Source organism: Malania oleifera, chromosome 10 (assembly GCF_029873635.1).
Source record: "Malania oleifera isolate guangnan ecotype guangnan chromosome 10, ASM2987363v1, whole genome shotgun sequence".
Taxonomy (NCBI): domain Eukaryota; kingdom Viridiplantae; phylum Streptophyta; class Magnoliopsida; order Santalales; family Ximeniaceae; genus Malania; species Malania oleifera.
The window spans coordinates 51,841,207-51,867,492 of record NC_080426.1 but is presented as its reverse complement, the minus strand read 5'-3'; the positions used below and the strand labels follow the sequence as shown (position 1 = coordinate 51,867,492).

The following is a 26,286-nucleotide window of genomic DNA, read 5'->3' as shown; positions in this document are numbered from 1 at the left end:
ACAACAAAATTTTATTGGACATGACAATAAAAAAACAGTAAAAAAATTTTATAATTAGCATTATTATTATTATTATTATTATTGTAATTTATGTATACTTATATTTTAATCATACTTAAATTCATATGATCATTTTATTTTAATTTTAATTTAAAAATGTATAAATTGAATGATTTAACGAAAAAAATTATTTATAAATATTAAAATTTTTGGCAATGGTTAAAATAATTAAAAAAATCATAAAATTTGAATTTTAACTTTTTTTTTTTTAAACAGTTAAAAATTAATGATAGAAATTTACAAAAATTAATGATAGAAATTAAAAAATAACAATATAAATAAATATATTTTTATAATTTATTTATTCTTTATGTAAAAAAAGGAACAGGAAATAAAAAATAGCAACATACCAATAATGGCTTTTGCGGAAGGCAGAAAACAGACGCACGATACTGAACTGTGAAAAGTGAATACTGGTTCAGTACTTCTCATAGCGGCTCTTAAAATCTTCTACAGCCCTTTAAAAGCACAATTGTTCCGAGGAATTTCCTTTCCCTCTCTTTCAAAAAACGTCCGGAGGGAAAAGAATTTCTCGATTTTTCGTCCTTCCAAGCCCTAATTTTCTGAGTAAAGGAAGCAACAGGAGAGGAAAATATGCCGCGGGAAATCATCACGCTGCAAGTGGGACAATGTGGGAACCAGATCGGCATGGAATTCTGGAAGCAGCTCTGTCTCGAGCACGGCATCAGCAAGGAAGGCATTCTCGAGGACTTTGCTACTCAGGTTCAGACACGTTCTGTTTGTTCTGATTCTTGCGTTTCTTCTGATGATTCTTTGTTTCTCGCTTTGCGGTTTGGCATTTCACCTTTATTTTGGTTACTGAAGAAATGGAGGAAAGAATGGGAAATGGAATTTTTGTACTTAACAACTAAGTGAAGTTGTTTGCTAGGCTCAGTTTAGCGATATTTTTGCCTCTTTGGTTTAAGAGTTCAATTTTTTTAGTTTTTTTTTTTTTACTACACCTGATCAGCTGCTAAACAAAGGGGTGTTCTTGATCTGCTTAGAATGTTTTAGTTTGATAAGTGTCATTTCTTAGGCGGATGAATCATCTGTGATCCCGCTGATTCAGTAAATGGTGCCTTCAAATTAGATTTTTACCTTAATGATTAGACAAGCAGCTTCTTAGAGACGTCCACTGCATATTTGCGGATATTTCTTGGCAGTTTTAGGTGAATTTATAACTTTAGCTGTAACTCAAACTAACATATTTCTGTATAGCTATCATGATTATGCCATATTTTTCTCTTGAATGCGTGTATTGTTATAAATGAAATTTAGTTTATTTCTCTGGCTTTTTTTGAAAAGTATGTGTTTATTTTTTTAATGCTGCGTCTCATTAGGGGTGGGGGGTTGGTGACGGTGGAGTTGGTCAAACACTTGTTCAAATGTTTGCTGATATATTTATCTACATTGGTAAAGCTATTCTAAATTAAGTTCTTGCAAATGGGAAATGACAGTTTTTGTTATTGAATTCTCTTGGCTTGCCATTATGCCAGACATGGCAGGGAAACATTTGGAATAACAGGCTGTGCCTGTTATTTCTTGTTTGTTTTTAAGTTAAAACTATGAGCCTTGTTAGATAAGAAGAAGAGTCGGATAAAGAGTTAGTACGGTTTGCATTTTTTTCAGCTTTTTTGGGGGGTGGGTGGTGAATGACTTGGGTGTGAATTGAAGTTTATTTGTTATTATTATTATTATTATTATTGTTATTATTATTATTATTTTTTACGCAAAGTGCAGAAGCAATCACAAACCAAACAAGGAGCTGGTAAACACTAAGTTTTATAGTGGTTCATTTGGACGTGACTGATACCCACTTCTTAAGAGTTGTACTTGGGTATTCACTATCTCAAACTCAAGTACATAAAATGACTGTTGTGAAGCGTGCGACAATTATGATGAATTGTACGGAAAAACAAAAAGATAGATAAAGTAACAAAAACATACGGATTTAATGTGGTTCGGCAGTATGCCTACATCCACAGGAACAAGTGGCGGCTGAATTTTATCATATCAAAGTAGGGTTATATCATATTTATTTATACTAACTCTAGACGTATAGAGGTATTAGAAAATTTCTCAAATACCCCTATACACGTGTTCCATTCGATATGAGCCACATACTACAACAATGACTAACAAAGCGAATGAACAAAATACTTAATTCAAGATTATAATAAGTAAATAAACAAAAGGGGAGCTTAGGTGCAATGGTATGGTTGTTGCCTTGTGACTTGGAGGTCACGGGTTTGAGGTGTGGAAACAATCTGTTTAAAAAATTTAAGATAAGACTGCGTACTATAGACCCATTGTGGTTCGCCCCTACCCCGGACCCTGCATACGCGGGAGTTTTGTGCACTGGGCTGCTTTTTTATTTTATTTTTTTTAATAAGTAAATAAACAAATAAACTTTGTATCGCAATTTTAAATGAAATACTTATAGAGCACAAAGTATGAGAAGTTGATGAGTCAGTTTATGGTAATATTTAGTGGACAGTACGTGTATATTATTGAATAGCACAGTGCATGCTTTCATAATGTGAGTCAATAATGTGAGTCAGAACGAAATTCTTGATGATCACAAACTCAAGATCAAATGTTTTCAAGTTGGAGAGGCAAGATAAAAAATACTACTCAAGTTGAATGTAAGCACTCTATTTTTTCCCCTTGTATTTCATCTTTCCATGTCACAACCATGTCTCTCTTTTGTCTTGTGTGACTTGTGTCTTTTAGGTGCTGCACTTAGGGTCGTGAATAGGTTATAATGGCTCGGGTCGGCCGACTGCTTTAAAATCCTCAAATGGATCCTTGTTTTTCTTAAATCTTTCCTTATTCTTCACTTCACTAAAATTGGGGCATACACAAAACATCTCATAATTTAAGGAAACAAAAAATTTTCAATGTGATACTAAGGCAAGACACATATATCGTTGAAATCAGCTGATAAACCGAGGATTTGTATTTAAAAATTGAGTGACCATTAGAGCTAATGTTGCTCTTAAATCAGATCTAATTTTTACACATCTTTAGTAACAATACATAAATTAATTTCTACGTGAATATTAAAAAAATATTAAAGCAAAACAATAAGAATCGAGGCTGGGGTTGCTGGGTAGAATGTAATTTTTGTTTTATTCAACTGACCACAAGTTGACTCATAGTTTGTCATGAGTATATTCATGTAAATAGGTTGGTTTGAAGGCCTGTCTTGAGTCTTTGAGAATAACTATTTAACATTAAACCATCAAGAAAAACTTTTGAAGTCATCAAAATAACATGAAATATGTGAATAGTGCATAAGTCACTTAATATGACAATAGTTTAACATATTCATCACACAAGTACAACATCCAAAATAATTGCACATATTTCAAGAGTAATGAGGCTTAGCTTGGTCCCTTGTGGGTGATGAAAAGGAATATTTAAAAAAGTTTTTGATCCCTATTTTTGGGATGATTTTTTAAAACTTAAATCTGGGTATAACATTACTTTATTAGGTAAATGTCTTTGGCAGCTTCCCTTAGAGGAGAATTCCCTTTGGCACAAAGTTAGTTAAAGTAAATTTGGCTTTGAGTTATATGGATGGGATGCAAATATGGGAGTAAGATGTTCCTTTGAGAGTCCTTCAAGGTGTATTTCGCAACTCTACTCTAACTTCATCTCTTATATCGAATTTGTTGTGGGTAATGATTCTTGTGTTCATTTTATTTACTATAAAAAAATGGTTGGATGATTTTGTGCATTTCATTACCTTGTATATATTGTCCCTCCTTGCTCCCATATTAGAGTTATTTCTTCCTTTTTGATTTCTAATGGGGATAATTTCTCTGGGATTTCCATTTTTGTAGGCCTCATAATGATAGGGAGGTGGAGGAGCTTTCTTCTTTGTTAGTGTTTGGTGGAGGACTGTCATCCATCCAATAGGAGGGACTTTTGGTCTTAGTTCAAAGAGTTAATATTCATGTAAATCTATTTATGAACATTTGATTCACGATCACATGTCCTTTCCGACTTCATCATAGTATTGGAAGACCAAAATCCTCTCTAAGATTAAGGCTTTTATTTGTTTGGTTGTTCTTAATAGAGTTAACACCAATAATCTGTTGCAGAGTAAGAGGTTTTTTAAGGCTTTATTGCTGTGTACTTTATGTTTTAGTAGTTCCGCATCTCATAATTAACTGCATTTTTTTTTTTTTTGGAGAAAGCTGGGTTTGGAAGACTTGTAAGCAATTTCCTTCTCAGGATTTTGGTAGGAGTAGGAATGGTTAGGTTTTATGGAGGAGTGATTTTTTGCTGTTTTGGTGGGCATTTTATTGGAATGGAGTGTTCATATCTTTACAGGAAAGGAGATTGTGTGCCCTATGCTCTGGGATATGATTCTTTATATGGCTGTGCTCTGGGCTTATGCAGGTTGACGCAAAAGTTGTTTTTTGGATTTGCTGTGAGACTGGTTGGCTGTGTTATCTTCATTCTGATTTTTTCTTTGTTCTCTTTTCTTCATAGGAGGATTTCTTTTGCTTCTTTTGATACATTTTTTTATTTTTTGGTGAAATCTCTTCGTTTTATTTATTGAAAAAACTTTGGGTATAACATATTTGGTAAACATGTTTTCGGCTTTTAAAAATCTAGGTTTTAGCTTTTCTTGGAAACTTTTGAAAGTCATGGATTTGCATCTTTTAAAAGATTAAACCTAGCTTTTTTCTAACATATTATTCTATTCCATGGGCATACTTATTTATATATATATATATATATATATATATTTTCAAATATTACAAAATTATATATGCATTAATTATTTCTCCTAAAATGACATCCATTTTTGTCACTTTAAACTTCTTAGGAATGTCACAACTCTTTTATCTAACACACAACTCTTTCATTAGCCATCAGGGAGCCAAACTAAGCCTTAGGTTGTCGTAAACATTGCTTGGACCACCATTGAAAAAGGAAATGCTGCAGAGGAAAAAATTTGATACTGAATCTTTGATGATAAAATTGCAAGCTGGCGAAAATGTTTGAAATGATCAAAATAGACATGTCATCTTATGTGACGTAAATGATGTGTGGTTAATTTCATAATATTTCATGGAATAAAATAATTTGTCAGAGAAGCTAGCTTTTATCTTTTATGAAAGCTTCAAATCTGTCTTATAAAAGTTCCTCAAAAAAGTTAAAAGTTAGCTTTTGAAAAAGCAGCTTGCAAAATGTATTGCACTCTACAACTTTTACTTTCTTAAAGTTGAATTTCATCTGAAGTGGGGGCCAACTCATTTAAGGTTTTGTTTGGGAGCATGGATTTGGTTTTGTGTGGTTTGGATGAAATTCTATACTAGTTTGTGTTGCATTTTGTCTAAATCCACAGAAATCTTAATACAAAGAACAAATTCCAAGCTCCCGAACTTAAGGTGAGAGTTGCTAGAAGTTGGTATTTCCAACTTTTTTTATTTTATTTCTTGTCACTTGGAATACATTGATAACAGTTATAAATTTATTATTTTGGTTTATTTTATTTTACATTTTATCGCATGAAATTGTATATGTTGCCAAAAGTTAGTATTTCCAATTTTTTTTAGTTTTACTTCCTACAATATGATTGTATGGTTCCAGGCTTACTAGCTGAATTTGAAATGCTGCAGGGAGGTGACAGGAAGGATGTGTTTTTCTATCAAGCTGATGATCAGCACTACATACCCCGGGCTTTGCTGATTGACCTAGAGCCCAGGGTAATAAATGGTATCCAAAACAGCGAGTATCGGAATCTCTACAACCATGAAAATATATTTGTTTCAGATCATGGAGGGGGTGCTGGCAATAATTGGGCCAGTGGATACCATCAGGTTTTTTGCTTACACTTGGTTGGCTGTATGCCTTAAGATTTGTAGCTTAGAGAAACATTCATGAGTTAATACATTTATGGAGCTATTACGACGTGATGCATTTAACCAAATTGAAGTGAAATTATATGATTTCTGCTGATAATTGTGAAATTATGAAATGTGGAAATATTTTATGACTATTTTAATAGGTGCAAATGTAAGTTTCTAGCTATTTATGAGCTACACGACTTCTCTTGAAGCAGAAAAGAGAACGTCCCTTCCTTTCTACTACAATGCGCCCGAAGAAAAGAAAAATGCCACATCTGTGGGGTTTACTCCTCTTCCTTGATGTCCCACTGCTGATTTTCAAGCAGTAGCAGTGGTAATGACACCCACTTGAAAAAGAGAAGTAAGAGCAGAGGATTTTAAAATTAGGCAAAGAAAGGAGAAGACTGGTTATACTGAACCTTTATCATCTGCTTAGAAGTTTGCTGATTAGGCAGTTTTTTTCTGGTGAACTTTTAGCATGAATAATGTAAGTGAAAAAATTGAATTTTATTTGTTCAGAGTTTCATGCAAAAAAAAATATTGAGCATTGTAGTCCATTTTGTGGTCTGTAACTAGGAAATTATTGATGAGCCCATGTAAAGAGACTTGGGTGGTGTTGTCAATGGACTACAATATAAATGTTCATATTGTTTGTATTCCTTTGCTTCCATTGTTATATTTTGAAATGATGATAATGTATCAGATATAGCTTCAGGAATATATTTGGGTTGCTGGGGCAGTTGAAACTTCTGCTTTTTCTTAAGTGGCCTGGTTTTAGTGTGTGTGTGTGTGAAATTCTTCTTATTGAATTTTTGTGTATGAGATGCTTTTGGGGGGCTAGCTTGATTGCAAAAGGATAGCTTTTTGATACTTATATATATATATATATATATATATATATATATATTTTCAGTGACAACTCAGATCCTTTTGAAGTGTATGTTTAATTTCTAGTTTTATTCTTTTTCTTGTTTTTGGCAATTAATCTTTCCTTAGGCATGCCAATTGGCATTTGGTTGTACCTTGTTTGTTTTGTATACTACCATTTTTTTTGTTGATTTTTTTTAACAGGGACAGGGAGTTGAAGAGGATATAATGGACATGATTGACAGGGAAGCCGATGGAAGTGATAGCCTTGAGGGTTTTGTTTTATGTCATTCAATTGCAGGAGGGACAGGCTCAGGTTTTTGAAACCATTACCATTTATGTTTATTGAAGTTTTAAAATTTGGTGTTCTCCTGTAAAACTCTTCCTATTTGTAGTATTTGAAAGAAATTTGCCAAATATTTGAACTTTTGGTAATTCTATAGAATTCCATTTTTAATATTGATTTTGAAACCAACAATTAGAAAATGAATTAAATGATCTAGTTGTGGGTCCTGAGTCCTCATTGTCCTTTTAGCACCAGTTCAAAAGTTTTGCTTCTATTATTGAGAATTTCAAGAGAAGGGGAACCTTGGTGCAACAACAGAGTTGTTGCCATTTGACTAGGAAGTCACGGGTTCGAGGATTGAAAACAGCCTCTTGCGAAAATGCAAGGTAAGGCTGCATACTGAAGACCCCTTGTGGTCCGCTTTACCGGACCCTGCGTATCTGAGGGCTTTGCACACCATGCTGCCCTTTTCTTGAGAATTTCAAGACTCTGCGTATGGTATTTACATGGTGGCATGAACATGAGTACCTTTTTTTTTTGTTTTTGTTTTTTTGCTAGTGTAGTTGAGTGCAATTAGTATATCAATAATTACTAATTTAAATACAGGTTTGGGTTCATATCTTTTGGAGACTTTGAATGACCGCTACAGTAAAAAACTTGTCCAGACATATAGTGTGTTTCCTACTCAGTTGGAGATTAGTGATGTGGTGGTCCAGCCATACAACTCACTCTTGACGCTTAAGAGACTCATACTAAATGCTGATTGTGTTGTTGTACTTGATAATACGGCACTGAATAGAATTGCAGTGGAGCGCCTTCATCTAGCAAATCCTACCTTTGCTCAGACAAATTCTTTGGTTTCGACTGTAATGTCTGCAAGCACAACCACCTTGCGATATCCAGGATATATGAACAATGACTTGGTTGGCCTTCTTGCCTCTTTGATTCCGACACCAAGATGCCATTTTCTGATGACGGGATATACGCCTCTTACAGTCGAGCGCCAGGTGAGATATTATTATTATATTATTAAATCAGACAGAATTTAATTCATATTTTTCTCTATGAAAAATCATAATTTGCATTGGTGTTATTTTTCTAGTTTGAGTCCGTGATTCAGAAGATATTTTTGTTAAAAATGCCTTTTGACATCTCTAAAGTTGAGTAAAGTTCAGCTGGCACAAATGTTATTTCACCTCTCTCCCTCTCCCTCTTTTTCTAATCATCACCCCAGTGTGCGTGTGCACGCGAAGCATATGCCATGCCATTCCACCTTCCATTATAACCAAAACGAGTTTTTTTTTAGAGCAAATGCATTTGAATTGCATGATCATTAAATCCAAGCAGTCTTAATCTCCAGTCAGATCTGGGAAGACCTAGGTAGGAGTCTTTCTGGCTTAACAATTATTGGTTGCTAATTTTCTTTATAAAATTTTAGTTAGACATTTAAAAAAAATATATATATATAGAGGATCTTTCTGCAGTCTGAGACTGACTTATCCATTGCAGGCTAATGTGATCCGTAAAACTACTGTACTGGATGTCATGCGGAGACTTCTTCAGGCCAGTGAGACTTTCCTTTTTAAATGGTTAATAATTTGCAGTTAGGTATGCCTCTGACAGCAGTTTGTTCTCCAGACGAAGAATATCATGGTTTCTTCATACGCTAGGACCAAGGAAGCAAGTCAAGCAAAGTACATATCAATATTAAATATCATTCAGGGAGAAGTAGACCCTACTCAGGTAATACTTAATAGTATGTTGTTCATTATGGTTTCTGATAGTTCGTACATGAAAACACATTGCTTTAGGCCTTTAGCTCTTATTCAAGGTAAGTAATTTATTTATTTATTTAAATAACAAAAGAAGATGAATTCACTGGATAAGGAAGAATGTACAAAAAGGAGAATAATCCTTCTAAACATAAAGGGAAAAAAAAGTAAGTAAAAAAAAAAACAATAAGATAAAAAACAATAATCGAACTAACAGATCTAGCCAACCCCGTTGGATGTTAGAGAACCTCAATCCTTTAAAGCAACCAGTAGCAACACATCAAAGCAAGGTTAATAGCGGATCTTATCTTATAATAAAGAAGAATTCAACACATCGGCTGTTTCTCCTTAGCTTTTACTAAGGTTTTATTTTTAAGGACTTTTTCAGAGTAAGCAGATTTGTGAGTTGCATTAATACAACCTTTGTTACCCAGGAAAGATAGCTTGCAACATCAAGAATTTTTGCCCAATCAGTCTTGTGGAAGTATCTAGAAGATTTTGTTCAAAGTCCTTCTACAAGACCTAAAAATGCCCTTACGAAAGTTATTGGATAGCACCAGCATGCCTTTGTGGAAGGCAGGCAAATCATGGACGCAGCCCTTATTGCAAATGGATTTGTGGATGCCTATTGTAAGGAAAAGGAAAGGGGTGTCGTTTGTAAGCTTGACATGGAGAAGGCTTTTTGATCATCTTAATTGGAACTTTTTGCTTCATGGTTTTAGGTGAATGGGTATTCAAGAGTAGTGGTAAATAGATCAAAACTATATTACCGCCCAAGTTACTTGGTGCATCAATGGCCCTTCTAACCTTTTTTTGTTTGTATAGAGGGTTGTGGCAGGTTGATCCCCTCTCCTTTTTGTTTATCTTGGTAATGTAAGTGTTGAGCCTCTTGTTGAATAGAGCCACTGAAAGAGGTCTTCGCAAAGGTCTCATTAGGGAAGAATTGGGAGTGTTATGGGTGTTTCCCAGTGAGGAAGAGTTAGTTAGTTATTGTGAGGGGCAGTAGAAGGGGTTGGGGTAGACCTAAAATAACTTGGAATGAGATAGTAAGGATTTAATAGCCTTGAATATATCGAAAGAAAGTGTCCATGATCGCATTGATTGGCAGAAAATGATTCATGTAGCCGATCCCACCTAGTGGGACTGAAGGCTTGGTTTTGTTGTTGTTGTTGTTGTATTTTAGTTGGGCACAACACTCAGGAGCCTCTCCTTTCTGGTCTTCTGGGTTGCATATTGGGGATTTTTCCCATTACCTCTCTCAGGTAGTAGCCAAATTCAAAGAAAAGGGAGTTTGGGACCCCTTAATTGAAAAGTTTGAGAAGAAGCTGGTGGGCTGGAAAAGAAATGATTTGTCAAAAGGTGGGAGACTTACTCACATTGAGAGTACCTTGACTAGGTCTACCATATGCCTCTCTTGCCTTCACCTTGTTCAATTGCCCAAAAACTTGAAGGAATCCAAAGGGGATTCCTATAGGGGAGCTTAGGATAGGAATTCAAATATCATCTTGTCAACCTTGGGATGATCAAACGACCTATTCAAATTGGAGGCTTAGGGCTAAACACCACCTTTAGAGGAGAATCAGCGTCTCTAAATATGGTCTTTAACACAATGGCTGTATTACAAATGTCGGAGAGAAGCCTATGGAGTTGGAGTTTGGAAATTCATCTGGAAAGGTTGGAAAATTTTTTTTCCCCTCATCAGTTTTTGTGTGGGGTATAGGAACAATATTTCTTTTGGCACGATCTCTTGTGGGGCCAATCGCCCTTCAGTGCAAAATCCCTTCCATTTTTGGTTTGTCTTGCTATGAGGATGTTCTTATGAGTAATCACCTTCGAGTTTCAGATCAAAGGATTTTTAGGAACATCCCTTTGGTAAAAAAATGTTGTTGATTGGGAAATTGACTATCTCACAGACTTTTATGGCAGCTTTTACAATTTACATTATTGGAAGACCACTAATGATTTAAAATGGGTCCTTGGACAAAAAGTGCAAGTTTATGTTCATATCTTTTTAATAGGAAACTCTCTACATTAGAAACAAGTCAACCGGCAGCAACTTTTCAGGGAAACCCATGTGGAAAACAGCAGCCCCCACAAAGGTTGCTTTTATCTTTGCATGGGAGACAATGCTGAACCCTTGATAGAAGGGGGCTGTCCTTTGTTAATAGGTGCTTTTTATGTTTAGACGATGTTGAATCTGTTGACCACATCCTACTGCCCACTTCTTTGTCCAAGAAGTAGTGGGTTAGCGCCAGATCAGTGGAGAAGAGTTATGAGCTTGGGAAGGTATCCGAGCCAGCAAAGAAAAGAGGAAAGCTTTGTGATGCAGGGGCAGCCTCAAGGATCTGCAGCCATGGAAGAGACAAAGAAGAAATTGAAGAGGAAGGGGAACAGAGGAGAGCGGAGTTAATGGGGGAAACTCATGTTCACTTCAATTCAAATTCATCTACAGCTGCTTAGAATATGTTTTTCACACACTATTTACGAGAAAGCCCCTAATAATGAAATTACATGTATGCCCCTAAAACAACATGAATTAAAACCCACCATATGTTACACAAATATTACAAACTACCCCCAAATACACAATCCTATACTAATTAATACTAAACACACAATACTTGTCCTATTCTTCTCTACTAATCTTCAACAAGAGTCAACCCATGGTTTGTTCTTGTTCTACATCAAATCTCTCCCAGTTAGAAAAAAATTTGGTGTTAATTTTTGCTATGTTGGAGGATCAGAAATAAGAAGCTAAGTTTGACTCTTTGAAAATCATCGCTTGAGTGGTACAAGAAACCGCTCTCCATTGGCAACAACATTGACTTGAATTGAGAATTAGCATCAATAAACATATTGGGGATGCCAAACTCAACAATAGGAATGTTTGACCGACTTTAGATGTCTTCAAGCGCGTGCATTTCCTTGCTCGTAGTGTCTTCAAGTTAAGTAATTGTGGCTGATTCTTTCCTTTGGTTGGTTGGTAGAGCGGACTTCAAAATGATTTTCTTCCCAATACAGTGGAAGACATTTGTGTTCTTATGTCCTTGAGTCACACGCAAATCATCCATCCAAGGAGAGCAACAGTTATGGTTAATCTTCATAGGTATGATATCACACCAACAGCAACAACAACAAAACCAAACCTTAAGTCCCACTAGGTGTGGTCGGCTGTATGAATCCTTTTTTGCCAATTTATGCAATCATGGACCATTTCTTTTGACAAATTTAGGGTTACTAAATCCTTACTCACTATCTCATTTCAAGTTGTTTTAGGTCTACCCCTACCCCTTCCCTTTCTACTATCCTCCACAGTAACTAACTCACTCTTCCTCACTGGCGCACTATGTGGCCTACGTTGCAAGTGTTCAAACCTTTTGAGTCGTCCCTCCTTTATCTTATCTTCTATAAGAGTTACACCTAACTTACTGCAAATATGTTCATTCCTTAATTTATCTTTCAGTATTATACCACTCATCCATCTAAGCATTCGACAACTTTTACTTTTTGGATATTCTATTTCTTCATCGCCTAACATTCTGATCCATATAGCATAGCTGGTCTTATAGCCGTCCTATAAAGCTCCCTTTTTAATTTTAAGGGTATTCTACGATCACAAAGCACACTTGAAGCATTTCTCCATTTTACCCATCCTGCTTTAACTTATGCATCACATCATCTTCAATTTCTCCTTCAGCTTGCATAATAGATCCAAGGTATCGAAATCTACAAGTGCTATTTATTTCTTCATCATCAAGTTTAACTTTGTTTCCAATATTCCTCCTATCATTACTGAAATTACATCTCATATATTCTGTCTTATTTCTACTTATCCTAAAGCCTCTAGATTCTAAACCTTCTCTCCATAATTCTAACTCAGCCTCTACTCCGCTCCTAGTTTCATCAATCAATACAATATCATTTTCAAACAACATACACCATGAAACTTCATTTTAAATGCACTTAGTCAGTTGGTCCATCACTAAAGCAAAATGATAAGGGCTCAAAGAAGATCCTTGATGTACACCTATGGTAATAGAAAATTTTCTAGTTTTTTCATCTATAGTCCTTACACTAGTCATTACTCCATCGTTCATATCCTTAATGACATTAGTATACCTACTACATACACCCTTTTTTTTCTAAAACCCACCATAGAACTTCCCTAGGTATCCTATCATATGCTTTCTCTTAAGTCAATAAATACCATATGCAAGACCCTTTTCTTTTCCCTAAATTTTTCCATTAATTTTCTTAAAAGAGATAACTTTTGTGGTAGATCTCCCAGGCATAAAATCAAATTGATTTTTTGAGACCTTCGTTTCTAGCCTTAATCTTTGTTCAACTACCCTTTTCCATGGTTTCATCGTATGACTCATAAGTTTAACTCCACGATAGTTATTGCAATTTTGAATATCTCATTTATTTTTGTATATAGGCATTAAAGTGTTTTTCCTCCATTCATATGACATTTTCTTAGTTTTTATAATTGTGTTAAATAAATTAGTTAACCATATAATTCCGTTATCACCTAAGCATTTCCAAACTTCAATTGGGATGTTATCTGGTCTCATAGTTTTTTTTTTTTTCTTCTCATTTTTCATCTTTTTTAGTGCAAACTTGAATTCGTTAACTTTAATTTTGCTAATAAATATCATATTTTTAGTCTTTTCCTCATTTGTCAATTCTAAGTTTAAGCCTTCTATTTGATTTTCATTAAACAACTTACTAAAGTAACTTTGCCATCTTTCTTTTATGTCTTCGTCCTTAACCAAGACAATATCATCCTCACTTTTTAATACATTTTACATTTTTAAGTCCTCACTCTTTCTTTCTCCAGCTTTAGCAAGTTTAAATATATCTCCTTCTTTTGTATCTAATCTATCATACAAACTATTAAATGATCTGTGTTTAGCTTTACTAACGATTTTTTGCATCTTTTCTCGCCTCTTTATACTTTTCAAAGTTATCCATGTTTCTACATTTTTGCCATGTTTTTTGACAATTTTTTTTTGTGTTTACGAATTTTTGGACATCTTTATTCCACCACCGACTTTTTTTGCTATTTGAGAATATTCGCCTTGATTCATCTAAAATCTCTTTTGCTTTCTTTTTAATAGAGTTAGCTAATCTACTCCAAAGAGTATTTGTATTTATCCCATCCTCTATAGTCCAATCCCCGTCTTGAACATTTTATCTTTAAATTTTATTATATTTTCTCCCTTTAGGTTTCACCACTTAGTTCTCTTACACTGGTTTATTTTATCTTTTTTCTTCCATTTTCTCTAACATTAAGGTTCTATGTTGTGTGGTTAGACTTTCACCTGGAATAACTTTACAATCCTTGCATGATAAACGATCTACCCTCTTAGTTTAAAAAAAAAAACATCTATTTGACTTCTATTTTTTCCACTTTTAAAGGTTATTAAGTGTTCTTATCTCTTCTTAAAGCAAGTATTCATAATAATAAATTCGTGTGACATAGCGAAGTCCATCTAATCAAGCTCGTTTTTGTCTCCATATCCATATCCTCTATGTATCCTCTCATAACTTTTATTATCTCTTCCAACGTGTCCATTCAAATCTCCTCCTATGAATATTTTCTAAGTCCTTGGTATGCCTTGTATAATACTATCCATATCTTTCCAAAATTATCTTTTAAGGTTTTTTGCTAAGCTTACTTGAGGAGCATAAACACTAATGATATTTATTATCTCTTGGCCTAATACCATTTTGATTTTTATAATTATATTCCCTACTCTGTTTACATAAACAGCGCTATCTTTTAAGTTTTTATCTACAATAATTCTTACTCCATTTTTATGTTTTTCTTTTCCATTGTACCAAAGTTTAAATCCTAATTTATCAATTTCCCTAGTTTTCTCCCCCACCCACTTAGTTTCTTGAAGGCAAATTATATTAATTTTTCTTCTAATCATTGTGTCCACAATTTCTATGTTTTTACCCATAAGTGTCTTTATATTCCAAGCTGCTAATCTAATCCTAGTTTCCTGAACTAGCTTCTTTACCTGTCCACATCCATAATGATGCAGGAATCCTCACATATTTGACACATACACCGGGCGCTGGCTGGCGTTGCTTTGGGGCGACAATCTAGCCCACCCTCGCCCACTTTTTGCTACACCCGGGTGGTATACGTGCAACGTGTTGCTCGTAGGGGACGCCCCAACAAATATTCGGTAAGGAATTATATCATAGTGTTCTGATAAATTTTACGCTGGCTGTCTATTACCTAATGCAACCCTTCTCCTTTGCCCAGGCTTGGGACCAGTTGTGTTGAAAAAAATTAGGACATTAAGTGCATTACAATCGGAGTTTATGACATCACACCAAACATTATCAAAATAGTCACCCATTTGGATAGGAACCAAACATCTTTCATAAACATGTAAGGTAGTGCTATCAATCCAAGACATCTCATAAGGCTTTGGGTGAGGTTATGGATGAAGTTGCATACGGATGACTCAATTTGTAGAAATCATATCCATAAGACATCGTGCATCAATGATGAATTTTCAAACATTTTCTCCATAGTTAAGAAAGGTGTGGAAACGCTTGATATTGTGCCAAAAGGTATGAAAAATGACATTCTTTTTTCCAATAATTTGTCACCATATTGCTGGATTTATACATATATCCACTTCAACTATATATCACCAAATGTCCTTGTTAGAGGTTTTTTATGTCTTCTACTATTATTATTATTATTATTATTATTATTAAGTGTGTTAGTATGTTAATTAGTGAGAGTTAGTAAGGGTATTATTGTCATTAGAATGTATTTGATTTGTATTATAAATAGAGGGAGAGACCTATCTTCAAGTTAGGTCATTCATTTTAATCAAAATCTCAACATGGTATCAGAGTGTGATCCAACCTAAACCCTATCATACTCAGCTATTGCAGGAAACACATTCTGTCGCTGCCTTTCTCAGATCCACCTCCACTCTTCATTATTTTACAAAACCAACCATATAGCCAAAAACAGAACCCTCTGAAGCCTACCCCCATAAAACCCAATTGGCGAAAACGGCCCCACACACCGCTATGCGCCGGCCAATTGGTTGCAGTGCCAACCCCACAAGCTGGCGCCTAAGAATGTTTCTGGCCACATTTTTTTTTTTTCTCTTTTCTTTTGCCATGTTCTGATTCCTTCACTACACAACATTATCAAGCTGTTGGGCATTTGTTTTGCTAAAAAAATCCAACCTTTTTCAACCATGCACTCGTGGTAATCCATTAATTTCTGTTGGTGTTTGTAAAGGCTTCTTTGTGAGTTTCTTGGAGCAGTGACAGTGTTCGTAAGTTAAGTTGTGAGGCTGTGGTAGTGCTATGTCAGTAGGTGAGTTGTTCACCTCATTTGTGGTTATGTCGGTGCTTCACATGGTTTGTGATTGTCCCGATTAGTTTTGATTGTTCTTCTTGTTTGACATTGGTGTGGCTGCAAGTTTGCGAGTATTGGGATGGAGTTTATGAATCCCAAAAATATGTTTTCCTACATTGTTGCCACAGATAACAATTCAAAAGTTGGATGGGAAGAATTTTGTTCAATGGACTAAAGTTGTTCGGGTTTATTTAGCAAGATTTGGAAAATTTGACCACTTGCTCTAATCTGATCCTTCTGATGAGAAGAGAAAGGAAGTGTGGATTCAAAAAGATGCCTTGATTGTTTCCCTCTTGTGGAATTCCATGGAGCCACAAATTGCACGGATATGTATGCATCTAGATGCATGCCGATTATGCCAAGCTTCTATATTTTAGTAACATTACACGTATGTATGATTTATCCCAGGAGTACTTTCAGTTATAATAATGAGGTAGGAGCATTGCAGATTATTTTAGAGGGATTAAGCATGTTTATGAGCTTAACATCATGCAACCTATAATTGCCGACGTTTGTGAGATGCTGAAGTAGAGGGAGTAGATGACAGTCCTTCAGGTTCTAGTGGGCTTGAGACTCGAGTTTGAGGCAGTCCGGTCCTAGATACTTAGTAGTAATAAGTTGCCATCATTTGCCGATGTTTATTCTTGTGTCCTTTGTGCTTCCTTTAGCACTCCTTCCTTTGCTCTTGGCTCTAATAGGATAGCCTTCCCTACACAAGGTGATTCTAGTTCTCTACCAACTGCATAAGTTATCGAGGTGGTTCGAGTGGTTGTGGTGGTAGAGATGGATGAGATAGAGACACTCCTCGCAAGTGCACTCATTGTGGACAGAGTAATCATACTATTGAGCAGTGTTGGGATCTCCACAGTAGACCTCCAGTATTGCCAATGCAACCACCACCAACTTCTCACCTTTGGGGGCAGCCAATGCAGCCACCACCGACTCCACACCTTTGGGGCCGAGTAAGGGGCAACATACTGTATCTATGTTAGAGGAAGAGTATTCCAAGTTCCAACAGTATCGAGCATCACAAAAATCTTCTCTTCTCATTGCATCTCGTGCCTAAACAAGTAATCCCAAAGTAGGCTTGTCATCCAGTACTTCTCATCCTAGTCCTTGGGTCATAGACTTCGTTGCCACTGATCATCATATCACAAATATACCTAATTTCTTCTCTATTATTCAATATCATGCAAATTTACCTTGTGTTACTCTTGTTAATGGATCCACCACTACAGTCAAGGGAATTGGGATTGTAAATCCTACTTCTTCTATTTATTTTCCTTTGGTTTTATATATTCCCATTTTTCCTTTCAATCTTATGCCCGTTAGTAAGATTACTAAACCCATGAATTGTTTAGTAACATTTTTTTGGATTCTGTGGTCATTTAGGATTTGAATACGAGGAAGACGATTGGCACAGGGCATGAACTGGTGGACTTTATCACTTTGAGCCGCTATCTCCTTCTACCACTTGCATTGCTGCTATCACACCTCCAAATTCATTGTCGTCTTGGTCATCCTTCTCTGGACAAGTTGAAACATCTTGTTCTTGATTTGAGTTCTGTGTCTAGTCTTGATTGTGAGTCTTGTCATTTGGGAAAGCACCATTGTGTCCTTTTCACTTCCTGAGTCGATAAATGGGCTGCAAGCCTTCTCATGTTAGTCCATTATGATGTTTGGGGTCCTAGTAGAGTTGTGTCCAAGTTGGGTTTTTGGTACTTTGTAACCTTTGTGGATGATTATTCAAGAATGACTTGGATATATTTAATAAAAGATCATTCCGAGTTATTTAATATATTTTGTGCCTTTTGTCTGAAATAAAGACTCAATTTGGTTTGCTAGTTCGAATACTTAGAAGTGATAATGCTTAAGAGTATTTTGGTTCAATCATTTTGTGCCCACACTCCTCAACAATATGGGGTTGTAAAGAGGAAAAATAGACATATCCTTGAAATCACTCGCACTGCAATTTATCAAATGTATATATCTAGTGTGTTTTGGAGTAATGTTGTACTTACTACTTGCTATCTAATCAACAAGATGCCATCCTTTGTTCTTAGTGGTAAAATTTCCTACACCATTCTCTTTCCTAATTCATATTTATTCTCTCTACCTCCTCATATATTTGAGTGTGTGTCCTTTGTTCATCAACTAACTCCTGGGGTGAATAAGTTGGATTCGCATGCTATAAAATGTCTTTTTTGGGCTACTTATATACTCAAAAGGGATATCGTTGTTATAATCCTGTGCTGCATCGCTTCTTTGTTTCTACAATTGTTACTTTCTTTAAGTCTACACCTTACTATACACCCAGTCCTTGAGTGCTTTTGAGCTTAATAAGTCTCTTCCTCGACCTAATCTTCTAGATTTTACTTTGTTGTCCTTGCCCAACTAACCATTTGGGTCTCCATGTTGTTAGAATCCTTCTCATTGTCCTAATCATCCTAATTTGCAAGCGTATTCACGACGGCGGCTCTAAGCAAGAGAGTCCCCTCTAGCTTCTACTACTACGCCTTTGGTTTCCATGTCTGATGATCATATTTTCTATGATGTTGATCCTCCATTGAGAGGTCGTGCCTTGGTGCGATGGCAAGTGCCTCCACCTTGGTACGGGTGGTCTTGGGTTCAAGACTTGGGAGCGGCCTCTCCAAAAATGGGGGTAAGGCTTGCCGACTTCCACCTCTCCCAGACCCTACTTAAAGTGGGAGCCTTGTGCACTGGGTACGACCTTTTTTGATCCTCCATTGCTGTTCAGATAGGTAAACGCACATGTACCCAACATCCCATTTCCAACTATGTGTGTTATGACTTTTTATCACCCTCCTATTATTGTTTTGTTATTGCTCTATCATCTACTACTCTTCCTAAATTTGTTTCTAAAGCCTTAGCCCACTCTTGGGTGGAGGAATGCTATGGTTGAAGAGATGAATGCTTTACACGACAATGACACTTGGGACTTGGTATCTCTTCGTCCTGACAAGTCTGTGGTTGGTTGTCGCTAGGTATACAATGTGAAAGTCAACCATAATGGTTTTGTGGCTCGTCTAAAGGCCTGTCTTGTTACTGAAGGGTATACTCAAGCGTATGGTTTGCATTATTCTAACACTTTTTTTTTCGGTTGCCTAACTTACATCAGTACGTCTATTCATCTCCTTGGCTACTACTTGTCACTGGCTTTTGCATTAGTTAGATGTGAATAATGCCTTTTTGCATGGTGTTCTTGAGGGAGAGGTCTATATGGAGCAATCACCTAGGTTTGTTGCTTAGGGGGAGTGTATTGGCTCAAGAAGGGACTATATGGTTTAAAACAGTCTCCCAGAGCATGGTTTGGTCGTTTTAGTGTTGTTGCTGTTGTAGTACTTCAGTTTGGTCTTTGACGGTGTGCAGTGGATCATTCCGTGTTTTATCATCATACTTCATTGGGTAGGATCCTTCTTGTTGTTTATATGGATGTTATTATTATTACAAGGGATGATGATAAAGGTATTCAGAGTCTCAAGCTTTTTCTACAGATTAAGTTTCAAACTAAATATTTGGGACTATTGAAATATTTCTTGGGTATAAAGTATCTAGATCTTGTATGGGAACTGTTTTGTCACAGAGGAAGAATGCTTTTGATCTGTTGGATGAAATTGGATTGTTAGGATTCAAACCAATTGATACATCCATGGATCTTAACAACAATTTAATGTCCGATATGGGTGATTTGCTGCCTAATCCTAGAAAATATTAGAGACTTGTTGGAAAGTTTAATTATCTCAGTCACTAGGCTGGATATATTTTTTGCAACAAGTGTTGTGAGTCAATTTCTAGATGCTCGGAGGACAAGTCATTGGGACGCAGTCATTTGCATCTTGAGATATCTAAAAGGTGCACCTGGGAGAGGTCTTTTATATCGTGATCAGGTCACACTTATATTCATGGATTTACAGATGCACATTGGGCTGGATCGCCTTCCGACCGGAGATCCACAACCAGGTATTGTATCTTGGTTGGTGGTAATTTGGCTTCTTGTAAGAGTAAGAAACGAACTATCCTGGCCAGGTCAAGTGCTAAATCAGAATATAGATCGCTCACACTACTTGCGAGCTTGTCTTGTTGAAGAACATGTTCGAAGAATTGGGTTTTTCACATTATTGGCCTATGAAATTGATGTGTGATAATCAAACTGCCCTTTATATTGCCTCCAACCCAGTCTTTCATGAGCAGATGAAACACATTGAAGTTGATTGCCACTTTGTACAGGAGAAACTTGTGCAGAAGCTCATTACTACTGCTTATGTGAGGTTTAATATGCAGCTTTCTGATTTGTTTACCAAAGCTTTGGGGGGTGTTTGTGTTAAATTTATTTGTAACAAGCTAGGAGCATAAGACATTTATGCTCCAGCTTAAGGGGGGAGTGTTAGAGGTTATTTATGTCTTTTAGTATTACTTTTATTAAGTGCGTTATGATGTTAATTAGTGAGAGTTAAGAGTATTATTGTCATTAGAATGTATTTGATTTCTATTATAAATAGAGGGAGAGACCTATCTTCAAGTTAGGTCATTCATTTAAATCAAAATCTTAATAGTCCTTGACACAATTTGGCCACAATTCTCAATCTATTCTTGTAAAACCACAAGTTGACTTTCAATTTTCACAAAACTATCTTAAATCACTTTTAATCTTGACTTTCATGTAGAAATGAAACAAATTCACTTAGAGAACTCACAAATGCAGCAATAAAACCTGATTTCCAATGCTGGCAGCGGCAATTTCTTGCTTCTTGTATCAAATTATCGTGCTTACTTGCAAATAGAGGATCCACAATCAAAATATCATGCCCCACAGATGAAAATATTGTGGAAGAAACCCAAAATATTGCGGCTGAGGGCAATTTTTTGCGAAACTGACAGTTGCAGTGGAATTCGGCAACTTTTCTCATGCGTGTTGCCAGTGTGTGAGGCGCGTGAGTGGAGCATCCACCAGTGATGAAATTCCGGCTACTGGTAGATCAGGGGGTGATGAGCCTAGTGGTGGTGGCGGTGTGTCATATCAACTCTAGCTAGGTTGGACTTTGAAAAGGTCAGCGGCTGGGTAATCTAGTTGTGGCGTGTGGGATAACACGGGTGGTCTAATGGTGATGAAATTTCAGGGGGAAGGGTTTCAAGGGGTTCTGTTTTTGATGGTGGTGGTGTCACAAAATTATTCCAGGAAATTAGTATTTTGAAATCAGGGGCAGGATTGTAATTTCCTGGAAGTTACATATGAACAGTGTTTCTGCTTTTGAGATTTTCTGCAATTTCTGAAGTCAGTTGTTGGACTTATCCTGTTCAGAGCAAGATTGGAAAAAATTGTAAGTGATTTGTATTGATTTTGATGTAGGACAGCCACTGGAATTCAGAAATCAGAGAGATTTGTGAGAACTGTGGGAGAGAATTAAAAAAAAAAAAAGGAGAAGAAGAGGAGAGATATGGAAGAACAGAACTGATTTGCAGAAATGAATCATTAGACAGCACGGAAGAATAGAGAAGAACATGGTAAGAGGAGAATGAAGAAACAGCAGAGAGGGAGAGAGAAGTTACAGAATAGAGGTGAGAAGGATGAAGACAAGAAGAAGGGGAAGAAGAGTGAAAGGGAAAGATGGGGGAGTTGAAATGGAAGAATGAGAGCATGGTTGTGCTCTAATGCCAAATGATGCAGGGGCAGCATAAAGGATCTGCAGCCATGGAAGATATTAGAAAAAATTGAAGAGAGGAAGGGAAAGAGATTGAGGAGATACAGGAGGGAAACTCACATTCACTTCAATTCAAATTCATCAACTGATTACAATATGGCTTTCACACACTATGTATAAGAAAGCCTCTTAACTATGAAATTACACATATACCCCTAAAACAACATAAATTACAAACCCACTCCTACATTACACAAATATTACAAACAACCCCCAAATACTCATAAGCCTATACTAAAGTAAACATAAAAAGGGCAGCCCGGTGCACAAAGCTCCTGCGTGTGTAGGGTTTGGGAAAGGGGCAGACCACAACAGCTCTATAGTACGCAGCCTTACCTTGTAGTTTTTGCAAGAGGCTGTTTCCACGCCTCGAATCCATGACCTCTAGGTCACACGGCGACAACCTTACCGTTGTGCTTAAGCTCCCCTTACACTAAAGTAAACATGCATAATAAAATTAATTAAACACAATCCTTGTCTTATTCTTCTTTACTAATCTCCAGCAAGGATCAACCCATGGTTTGGCTTAGGAAACACCTATTCTCCAACAAGGATCGACCCATGGTTTGGCTCTAGGAAACACCAATACTGACATGAGACATGGATATGACACAACGCGAGCATAGTGATACTGCAGTTTTGAAAAAAATGAGGATATGGCATTGCAGGGATACCTGAATTTTTATACATATATATACACACACACACACACACACACACACAGAGACAGAAAGAGAGAGAGAGGCATGAGATTTAAAATGAAATATGAGCACCATTATGCAAAATTATAAATTACATCATTAACTATAGATATATTGGTCCAACAGCAAAAGGAAAATAACCAACTCATGAGCATGGCTCGTTAAAGTTGGGGAACATGGGGAGAGATTAAGTAGCAAACTAGCGATGATTTTAGTGGGGAATTTTGGGGGTTGGAAGGTAGGACTGTGCGAAGGATGGGGCAGTGGTGCTCGGGCTCCAAAACCAACCACTTACATCATGTCTGCAGAATGGAATGGGATAGAAAAGGAGTGGAATGGAATTCTAAATGAAGAGCATGGCGAAATCAAATTGTAAATTTGATTCTGTTCCCTCCGATTCCATTCCATTCCTATGTGCCAAACATGCAGTCAATTTAAAGGCCACCTCGACTCTTAGTCTCTATACTTCTTCCTTTTTTGTGGATTTTGTTAATTGAATTAAAGGAGACAACAAAACGCAGTGTTTCAGTGCAAGAAATGTCTCAAAAGTATCCTCACTATGTGAGGAAGTGTCGAGAAGTGTCTCAGCCGTGTCCAAAAATAAAACAAATAAAAATAATTTTTGACATGCATTGGATATGTGTCAGGATGTATCGAGCAGGTTTCAGTATCCGATATGTGTTGGATACGGACACTTCAGGCTTCTAGAAGTGTTTGTGTTTCCTAGGTTTGGCTTCTTGTCCTACATCACTTTGTCCCGTCAATCCCCTCGCCATTTTTTGGGAAAGAAACATGAGAGCTTTCGAAGGATGGGCCACGACCTTACACATGAGTAAAGATGCTTGGATTGCTAATGTAACAAGTTGGCATAGGGGGTAATGGATTGTTTCTGAATGATTCTCTTGTTATTATTGACTTTTTTTTTATGCCCTGCAGTGTGGGTGATCTTTTTCTCTTTGTTTGTACTTAGGTAGCATCCCCTTGATGCCCTTTATAGAATTTTTCTTTACTAATAGAAAAAAAAATGTTCTTAAAAATTATATTTTATACAAAAATTTAATTTGATCCTATTATACCAAAATTTTATAATTAATTCTCATATATTATGAATTTTAATGCAGTGAGCATGCATTTTATAAAATTAAATTGTTACAAAATTCCTACAGAAACAGAATATGTTAAATATTTTGTCAAAAAAAAAAAAAAAACTTTTAGATAATAATACCTTTGACTTTTTCAAAATACCTTACTCTTGGTTTTGTTGTTGTTGTTGTTGTTTATATGATACACTGTAGACCTCATCAATATAAAAAAAGTTGAAGGAAGTTAGTGTTGTGCTATAACGTAACAGTATGTATAATAAGTAGCCTATCAGAATAATTGTTGAGCATTTCTCTCTCACTTTCTCTAAAATTAGTGATCATTTCCCTTAGCATCCTTCTTCCTACTGCTGCTCTGAGATTTTTTTAACAATACGTTTCTCTTCTACTCCTCTTTCTCTATCACTTCAAATGAGCTCATGGCCTTTCCTTCAAATCCTTTGAGAGACACTCTTATGGTTTTACTAACCTTGTTCATTTTGCAAAGTACGCAGTCAGAAACCTGTCTTTTGAAATAAATACGGCCAATGTCCAGCCCTTCAAGTTCCTCAAAGTTGGGGGAGAGTGGGGACAGTCCTGCGAGTCAATAATGCATGTATTGAGGGCTGGAATTAATGCCAGACAGTCTTCTTCTTCCTCCAGGGAATTTGAGGGCTCCAAAATGTTTTGCCTAGAAGTCTTCTCAGGTTGCTTGAAGTGTTCCAGTATAGTTTTTTTGGGCTGGACTTCCAGGCTGGCTCATGCAAGGGGTCCTGAAACAGGACAGGACCTGATAAGAATTGATGCTGTTTGGGCCTTTGTGTGCTGAGAAGGGAGCAAAAGAAATGGCCTGATGAGGGGACCTAGGAGGAGAGGCTTGGGGAGGGTGGAGGCGAAAAAGGATCACATGAATTAGTGTTCATCTGTATCTGCTTGTCTACTTTTACTCTAGTCATTAATGGAAATTTTGCTAATTTTACTAGGAAAATGTGCTAAAGAATGTGCATATTTTGCATTTATTGCTACAAAATATATCTTGAAGTTATGATTTCCCCTGATTTGCTATCTTCCTTTCATGTATTTATGCACAAAATCTTGAGCAGATGAATACATATGTTCTGTATCGACTATATAGTAAAATTAGCAATGCACAAAAAAAAAAAAAGAAAAAAAGAAAAAAGAAAGACTATATAGTAAATTACAAATATTTTATCCAGGTGATGCTAGTGTGCCTGTGATTTTCTGCTTTTATTTCAAGAAATCAGGGATCAGAACATTTTATCAGACAAATTTAGTAAATTTTAAATTTGTTGCTTCTTGAATTGTGTATCAGTGACTCAGTGCTGTGTGACTTTGGAAAAGGAACGATGTTTGATTAGATGAGGATATTTTTGTTAATGATCTGAACATGCTGTGTTTCATTACTTGTCTTTGTTCACAGGTTCATGAAAGTCTGCAGAGGATCCGTGAAAGAAAGCTTGTTAATTTTATTGAGTGGGGGCCTGCGAGTATTCAGGTCTTGCCCTATATTAAAGCATGGAATTATTGTATTCAGTCCATTCATTTCTTCTGTTCAGAGTAATGTAGTTTGTGCTTTCTTCTTCTTCTGTCTCTCTCTCTCTCTCTCTCTGGTGCAGGTTGCTCTATCTAGAAAATCGCCATATGTTCAAACTGCCCACAGGGTAAAATATATCTTATTCCTCATATTCCTTTTTGTGTATATGTGCACACGAGTGTATGCATGGGTTCTATTGACTTCCTATATTTAATTTATAGTATGCCTGAAATTTTCTGTATCTCAAACTTTTGGCTTTTTTTCCCCAATAGTTTAGGAATTAAAGTTCAATGTTTTCACTATAAAAAAAATCTTTGAAGGCACTGTTGAAATACTGTGAGACTTAAATTCTGTGTCTATTCTATTTATTAGGTTAGTGGCCTCATGCTCGCTAGCCATACAAGCATCCGACACCTCTTCAGCAAGGGTTTGAGCCAATATGATAAGCTAAGAAAAAAGCAGGCCTTTCTTGACAACTATCGAAAGTTCCCAATGTTTGCTGTAAGTTGCTAGCCTCATTACTGTTCTCCAGCATATGCTTTTTCGGTGTAGTGAAAATTGCCACTTTGACTGATTTGTGTGCATTTAAAGCTTGGTCAGAGGCTATGACTTATCAATTATCATAAATAAGGCACCAACTATAGTTGATGAAACATTTTGATTTTTATCTTTAATGATTATGAAAATTTTAATTTTGTTTTTAGCAATTTTTTTTATTTTTTTTCCAATTATTTTTAAGGGCTTTAATTTGAAAAACCTAATTAAAGAGAAAAAGGTCCATCTAGCCAATCCCAAGTAATTGGGATATAGGATTAGTGGTAGTAATAGTTGCTATTGTTGACTTTACAAAGACTTCACCATATTGTTGTAAGACTAATATTTATCTTTGGGGAAGAGTTGGAAATTTACATGCATCTTTGAGTCAGTATGTGAATTTAAATATTTCTTTTAATTGGTATCATTCATTTAATTAA

General features: G+C 36.1%; 1 protein-coding gene across 6 annotated transcripts in view; it reads left to right on the top strand.

The window, feature by feature from the left end:
• The first annotated feature begins 400 nt into the window (after positions 1 to 400).
• LOC131165816 (tubulin gamma-1 chain) overlaps positions 401 to 26,286 on the top strand; it is a 49,292-nt gene continuing 23,406 nt past the window's right edge. For 4 of the 6 annotated variants that reach the window (XR_009139651.1, XR_009139652.1, XR_009139650.1 and 1 more), the window contains exons 1-9: positions 439 to 783; positions 5,700 to 5,900; positions 6,999 to 7,110; positions 7,687 to 8,087; positions 8,590 to 8,643; positions 8,719 to 8,823; positions 25,199 to 25,273; positions 25,395 to 25,439; positions 25,685 to 25,813. Coding sequence is in view for 2 of the 6 variants with exons in the window: in XM_058123914.1 (XP_057979897.1) it covers positions 655 to 783; positions 5,700 to 5,900; positions 6,999 to 7,110; positions 7,687 to 8,087; positions 8,590 to 8,643; positions 8,719 to 8,823; positions 25,199 to 25,273; positions 25,395 to 25,439; positions 25,685 to 25,813 (1,251 nt within the window). In the remaining 4 variants the exon portion in view is untranslated. Of the gene's footprint in view, positions 784 to 5,699; positions 5,901 to 6,998; positions 7,111 to 7,686; positions 8,088 to 8,589; positions 8,644 to 8,718; positions 8,824 to 25,198; positions 25,274 to 25,394; positions 25,440 to 25,684; positions 25,814 to 26,286 lie in introns of all 6 variants that reach the window. The other 2 variants (XM_058123914.1, XM_058123915.1) reach the window with 2 other exon arrangements.